At 34.0% G+C, this 7,514-nt stretch overlaps 1 protein-coding gene across 1 annotated transcript in view; it reads left to right on the forward strand.

Moving 5' to 3' along the window:
- Positions 1–7,514, forward strand: part of LOC106473859 (fibulin-1-like) — a gene marked incomplete at its 3' end in the record, with an annotated part of 48,430 nt that overhangs the window by 16,460 nt on the left and 24,456 nt on the right. The window contains exon 2 of the mRNA XM_022402255.1: positions 4,518–4,768. Coding sequence (XP_022257963.1) covers positions 4,518–4,768 — 251 coding nt within the window. The remainder of the gene's footprint in view (positions 1–4,517; positions 4,769–7,514) is intronic.

Raw genomic sequence — 7,514 nt, forward strand, 5'->3', positions numbered from 1 at the left:
AAGGTGTTAGATAACGCAGGAGTACCAGAAGCCATGCTCTCCAAGTCCTGTGCCAGCTCTTGTAGGCTCTCCCATTTAGCACGGACTCTCGTCCTGAACCTGGCCTTGTAGACTTCTGACTGGTTTTGGGTTCCGTACCTGAGTTCTAGAGCCGACACCAGTGTTCTATAGTTGTGTCTGTCGGCTGCTGTCAACTGTCCAAGTATTTCCAGTGGTTGTCCCTTCAAGCTCGTTGCCAGATATACTGCTTTCTGCTCCTCTGTCCATCCGTTTATCTCTGCCAGTAACTCAAACTGTGCTCTATATGCTTCCCACGGTTGTTGTCCCGTCACGTTGTCACCCTCTTATATATACCAGTCTACCCTATATCTAGTAATCTTCCGACAATTCCCGAAGGTTCGAGAGAACGAGTCACGTGACCTCGCTAACGCAACAATATACAAGACTACACTATATCTAGAAGAATCACGAGATTTAAGGAAAAGACGTGAATGTTCGAGAATGACGTGGCGTGATACTAGTCACCTGACCTCGATGTCATAACAATATCGTTGCTGTTTTGTTTTATATAGAGGCTTTCTATAACATTTTTTAATTGTTGATTTACGGATGAAGTGGGTAACCGTTTTGATAAAAACACCAGTTTATAATTTACCATCCTTTTGTGGTATACATTTTTCCATTTTTTACATCGATTTAACTGCATCACAGAGGTCTTTATATGACTTTTTTTTTAATCTGAAATATATTTTTTCATCTTAGGTGTAGTGAGAAAAGAAATATGACTGTGATTATGAGGATGTGACAGGACTTTTTTTAAATGTGTGAAGAATGTAAATAATGAACTTTTAATACAGATTTTTGTATATTACAGTTAGTTTCTAATTTTTTGTGACTTCTTTTTGTCTGTTTTTTATTACTAGAGTATAACAAGAAAGGGAAGTTGATTATTATTGTTATCCAATTCAATTGTGATCGGATGCTGGTTGTTTACGGAGTAGTCCTAGAAAAATAGAATTCGAATCACCTTTTTCGTTTTACAATCACATTAAAAAGACTGTCATTGTATTGTATACATAATTACCAAAGTTGCTATAAGTAAAGAAAAAAGGTTCGATAATCCTCTAGGCTATACTGTAAAAAAAGTCATCTTATTTCATAAAGAATTTTAATTTAAAAGCTATTAATACTCTTTGTAATTAAAATTTAAATAAAACTTCTTTTTAGCTGTTGAAAAAACTCTAAAAGCCTCTTAATTTTGTGTATTTAGTTAACGTACGTTTGTTACTGGAAATGAGCGGCAAGAATGATAATTGTACAAACGTATTATACCGTGCGTGTACATAGCTGTATATTCTACTTTACTTTTCTAGTACGAGTAGTGCTGAAATTACTACCAGTTGTTGGTACTTGATATACTAGTACGTATTTAAAGTATAAAGGAGTTAATAGTTTCCTACTAAAAACTCCAGTAGCAAATTGAAGAAGGCATTTGTGCGAGAATATAGCTGACAATGTGAAAAATTGTCCTAACAATATCCAGCTAGATAACAGGTTTTAAATCTATAAAACATTGCATGTACAAGCAATGAAGGAAATCACATTTCAAATGAGAATATTCATTATTACAATTATTTTTGTTGTTTGAGGGAGCCAGGAAGAAAATGAAAATTTGAACTGATTTTTTTTTTATCCCTTTAGGTATGGGGTGCCAAGTTTATCAATCTAGATTTTATTTATTTTTAGCCAAGATATGTCCTTCATTGTTTTGGTGGTGAATATTTTCATTTATGGCAGAGCTGGTTAAAGCATTTGGAAGAGTCTTCAGTTATGTTTATAGATTACATAAAATGACATGTTTCGAAAAAGTTTTGCATGGGCTGCATCTTATAGTTTTTGTTTTATGCATTTGTAATACTTATAAATAGCTGTGTACCCGACCCAGTTCTGGCTGAAAAACACATAAAAGAATATGTCTAAAGTAGATATATCTTTAAACAATCTTGTACAGCAGCAGGTCTAGGGGTGGGGGACATATGTCTCACCCTATACTGAAAGAAATTGCAGACAGACAACTGCTGATCCCCATACAACAATTTTTAGATATAAACACAACTGTATGTTCCCTTTGATCAAACAGTGACCTACTTAATGGTGCACTTCATCAGTGCATCAATTCTACCTGTCTTCCTAGGTGCATAAGTTTGTGAAAAAACTTGAACTGTTAAGAGGGGGCAAGCCCATGAGTAACTTCTTAATCTGCCTCTGTTACATATTTAATAAAGAATTACCAAGACAATAAATAGCATGTCCAACTCATAATCTTATATTTATATAACAAAAAATTATATTTCTTTCATAAATGTCATGGACTCTTGTATGAAGCTATTACAATGTAATACTGAAAATTTAATACCTGTTTAATTAAACTTTTAAAATCTGATGTGTTGCCAGGGTTGATCACATTTAACATCACAGCATGTTTTTTTTTTATATATTTTCAATATAATTGCACTGCTTCTTGTTTTTTTACATAGAAATTTTATGAAATGACAATCTTGATTAACCTAATCAAAGAATGTCAAAATATAAGTGAGACAAAATTTTCACATAGTAAAACCATGTAGACTATCCAAGAAGATTTTAAATTTTATTAAACCACTTTGGAAAGAAATAAACTTTTATCAGACTTTCAAATACTTGTTCCACCACTAATTTAAGAAAGTAATTGGTTTATAATTACCTTGACAATTTTTTATTACTTTCCTTGAAAAGAGTTGTAACATAAGCCAACTTCCAATATTCTGACACCTGCCTACTATTTATGTACTTACAAAAAATATTAGCAAATGTCTCGCGTTACGAATCTCTAACCACCTGAAAAGCCCTTGGGGAAGCATCATTTGGTCCAGGGACTGTATAATTCGTTAAACTTCTCAATATTTTCTTACAAAACTTAGAATTAATGTGTTCATTTTGTATAATCATGTTTCTATATAGCAACTGTTCAGGATGAAGGATACTGCTAAAATCTCTATTATTAAAAATTAAAGAAAGAATAGAATTTAATAACCTATCTATTTCATAATCATCAGAAATGAGATTTTGTTTATCATTCTTCAAAGGCCTCACTCCCATTGTAACATCATTCATAACTGTAATATATGTATTTAAAGAAATCCATCTCACTGTAGTGGACATAGCGTGTATGTCAGTATCTATGTATGTAACCAATACTCCTGCACCATTTTGGAATGTCACCACAAAAAAGTCCATAAAAATTTTCATACTCTTGATATTCAAGATTTAGACAATTAGAAAAATAACTGTGGTATGTGCAACAACCATTCCTTTATAATAGAACACAATTTGAATTTTTTTTTTCTTACTATTAGCCCTCACCCTGCAAAGTCTGGACTTGATGATATTGTTGCGTCAGCGAGGTCACGTGACTAGTATCACGCCAAGTCCTTCTCGAACCTTCGTGAATTATCGGGAGACTACTAGATTGGGGTAGTCTAGTATATATAAGATGGTCACAACATGACGGAACAATGAGTAATTGAACTGCAGTCAGAGAGTGTGTAATTGAACTAAGTATTGTTGAAGTCGAGCATGTGAGACGTTTGTTATAGAGCGACTGTTGAAATTAAGTGTATCGTAAAGTTGTATTCGGAAAGAATAAACCAGTTTTATTTAAGAAAGGACTTGTGTCGCTAAAGTTTCGTCTGTACGAATTTATGGAAAATTAACTAACGAACGGAGACATAACAATATACTGGTTAAAAAAATAGTCATTATTTTGTGAAGGAGAATTCTTGTATAATTTATCTAATAATAATGCTTACAACTGCATCAAACCTTTGTTAGAGAAACTTATAATCAAAAGAAGTTTGAATTTAAATGTATGAGGAAAAGTGTAAGAGGTAACAAATTAAATGAAAACAGTGATAAACTGAATTATGGTCTGTTACCAATAAGGTTTTTGTGGTTCTTATGTTTGTGTTCTTCATAAGTATTTTAAAATTAAATGATTATAATTTTTCTTTACTACTACTAAACTCACTAAGATTTACAGGTCTTATTATCAAATGTAAAGACTAACATAGAATAATTTGGTATTATCCAAAAACACCAAATCTGAACCTTCTTAAAAAGCAGAAATTTCAAAATACAAGATAGTAAAAAAATGAAATTGATTTGTACATAAGTTCTAGGAGATAAAGGTACCTTTATTTTCATAAATTGTAATGAATTATTTTTATGCATATCATTTTATTTGGAGCTTTCAAGATTCAACAATTACGCGTAAAACCACGGTCAGACATGATATAAACGGATGTTGAGTTTCTATGTTTTTTCAGTTTAATAATAAGATTTCTGAGTCTCTAAAAAACCAAATACCAGAAATTTCTTAATTTTTTGGAGAGATATTTTCTAATATAATAAACTTATTCCCCTTCTGATAACAGTTTTTACTCAGTTTCTGGGTGACATATTTCTTCTTTTGATTTTAGGTGATATTGAGCCACTGTTACACAGCTGTTGTAAACTTGGAACTACTTGGGGTAATAACATACCAAACTGTGGAAATTATCCTACACCTATTCCACAAGTCCCAAAAAATCAGCAGTCTGTTTGTCTCTCTGTCCTTGAGATATGTTGTACTCAGGTTCATCGTCATCGCATGTGCAAGAGAGGAAAGGAGACGGCACAGTCTGGACAAGAATGTTCAGTTATACCTACTCTTGAAGGAGTTACTCACAAGGTAAATACTGACAGAGTATGATATCCATATTTATGTATAGAATTACAAAAATACATATCTATTCCACCATTCCAGATTGGACAGAAATTATCTAACCATCACTGAAAACATTATTATTTATTATTAACACTTATTATTTCATTCTATGTTCTGTAAAGGTTACATCAAGAAATCTATGTATCATAAATGTGTTTATGTTGACAGGTCTTAATTACCTGTGTTATTGAGTAGTAATACAATATATTAACACAGTGGTTCTCAAACTGCCCCATCCCCCTAGGAATGATGTGTAATGTATCCTGAGACAGTGCAAGAAGGTTCACAAAAAAAAATACTGTACACATCTTTACTAATAGGTAAGCAGTATCTCACATAAAATTTACATTAGTATATGGATACATGAACCTATGGGGCACATAAATTTTTAACATTTAGTGATAGTGGCATATTAGAGTTTTTTTTTTGTATATGTACATGTGTAGTTTCAAGTATCACAGACAAGAAGAAGGGACCATTGTCAGGATATACAGTAGTCCTTAAAAAGTTTGAAGCCAAATAAAATAGTTGGTCAAACTTTTTTTTATTACAAGTAGGTGTATGAGTGGTAAAAAAGTTTAAATAATTTTACTTTGCACATCTTAGTTATATTTCATATCAGACTGAGTTGTTCCAAAATTGTGAAGTGCTCAAACTTCTACACATATTCATTATTGTCTTTGTGGATATTTTTCATACATTGATGTAAGGTTAGACTTTTGTGATTAGAAATCTTCAACCAGTCAACCATGACTTCAGGATTTATATTCATACTTAATTGTCTCATCTAAAGTGTTTTGTGGAGAAAACTCGTTAGATTTTGTTTAAAAGAAAAGATGTTTCTGCACTTTTATTGTATTTGTCATTCCAAGACTTAGCTACTTCATATCAAGAGTGTGTTTTTACTCCTTTTGTAATTTCAGCTTTTGCCATTTTATTTTGATAATTTTTTGTGATGTATGCAAGATATCTGAATTTACTCATTTCATTCATTGTTTTTTTTCTTATTGACAATTGAATAGCTAGACAGCTAGTTTTCTGTAGGGTAGATTAAACACTTTAGCTTTTTGACTGGTCAGAGGTTTCTATTTCTCCTTAAAAAAACTTTCTTATCAGTGTTGCTGTGTTGTTCTGTGATACTTACAACTCATTGTGTTAATATGAAAGCTATTTTATATCTGTATGATTTTCCCATTTCCTTGAATATTGGTTGTTACGATATAATACATACATCTTCTCACGTCTCATCCCCATAGTTCTCTCTTTCATCCACACTACTCCATGTTGAGTTCTTTTAATGGCTCCATATTGGCTGACTCAACTCTGGTTCCATCTTCTGGAACCTCTGCAGATGTAATCTCCCCTGCCCCTCATATCGACATCTTTTATCCTGTCATCCCCACTCTCCAGCTTCACTCATGGTTTTTGTCAGGTCCCTTGTGGGATGCATGGATCTTACACAGCATGTTACTTCTCTCCTTTCATGTTCAGTCCATTTCTCTACATTTTTGGTCTATCTGGCATGGTTTCTGCCCTTCCCATTGTACCATTCCTCACCTTTCCCAGTTTTTCACCTGGCTCTTTGATCAGGACCTTTCATTTTCGACTGTTTCTGGCTATAGAGCTTCTTTGTCAAACACATTTTGTTTTACTAAGTTCTGCCAGGTTTTTAATCCCCTGTCCTTTTCCTCCTGGTTGGTCCTTTCGTCTTATTCGTCCTCACCATGTTTTTCCTGTCCCTGATTGGAATCTTAATGTTGTCCTTTTGCCATGTCTCATCCTCCCTTTGAACCTTTATCTTCCTGTTTCCTGTATCTTCTTTCCCTTAAGACCTATTTCCTTCTCCTGCTGGCTTCCAGTTCGGATCTGTCTGACCTTTTGCCATTGGTGTTTCCTATACCCTTTATCACAGTACCTATGTTGAGCTGTATCCAGATCATTAATTCCTTCCCCAAACCTCAGCTGCCTGGGAAGGTTAATCTGCCTTCACTCTCATCTCAATTCCTTCCATTTACCATGTTTATTCTCATTCGGATCCTGATGGTCTAATGTGTTTTGTACGGGCTTTATGGTGCTATGCTGCTCGTACATCTTCCTTTTGTGGTTCCTGTTCATGTTTGTATCTTCCCTGGAATCCTTCGGAGTCTTGTGATTTTTCACCCATCACCCTTATGGGTTAGGTTTGTTAGCTTATTTGGTTGGCTTACTCTTCCTTTCCCTTCAAAAGGTGCCTTTTTTATCATGTCTCTTCTCATCAGGTTCAACATATCACCATGTCTCTGGCAGCTCATTTTTGTCATCCTATGGAAGAGATTGTCCAGGCTGGAATATGGACTACTCCTCATACTTTTGCCTCTCATTACTTGTGTCATTTGGCTGTGTACTTCTCTGGTTCGGCTCTAACTTAGTTAAGGGTATTTTTTCTGTTATTATTTTTTCCTACAGAGGCTTCTCCTTGTGTCTTTGTTACATATCTGGATCCTGCTCAGTGGCTAGTGTTGCCTGGTCAGGTATGCCTTACTTTAACCCACACCTTCTGCCTTTATGGTTGTACCACACACTGCTGAGATGGGGTGTTCTCAAGACCACTAGTGGCTTACCTAGTGGTATCTGTATAGCTATATATATACATCTGGAAAAAAGTTAAGCACCCCCGTGTTTTTTTATAGTGATTCAGATTCGACGTTCTTGTGACTGATTATAAATTACC

Source organism: Limulus polyphemus, unplaced genomic scaffold, assembly GCF_000517525.1.
Source record: "Limulus polyphemus unplaced genomic scaffold, Limulus_polyphemus-2.1.2 Scaffold6566, whole genome shotgun sequence".
NCBI lineage: Eukaryota > Metazoa > Arthropoda > Merostomata > Xiphosura > Limulidae > Limulus > Limulus polyphemus.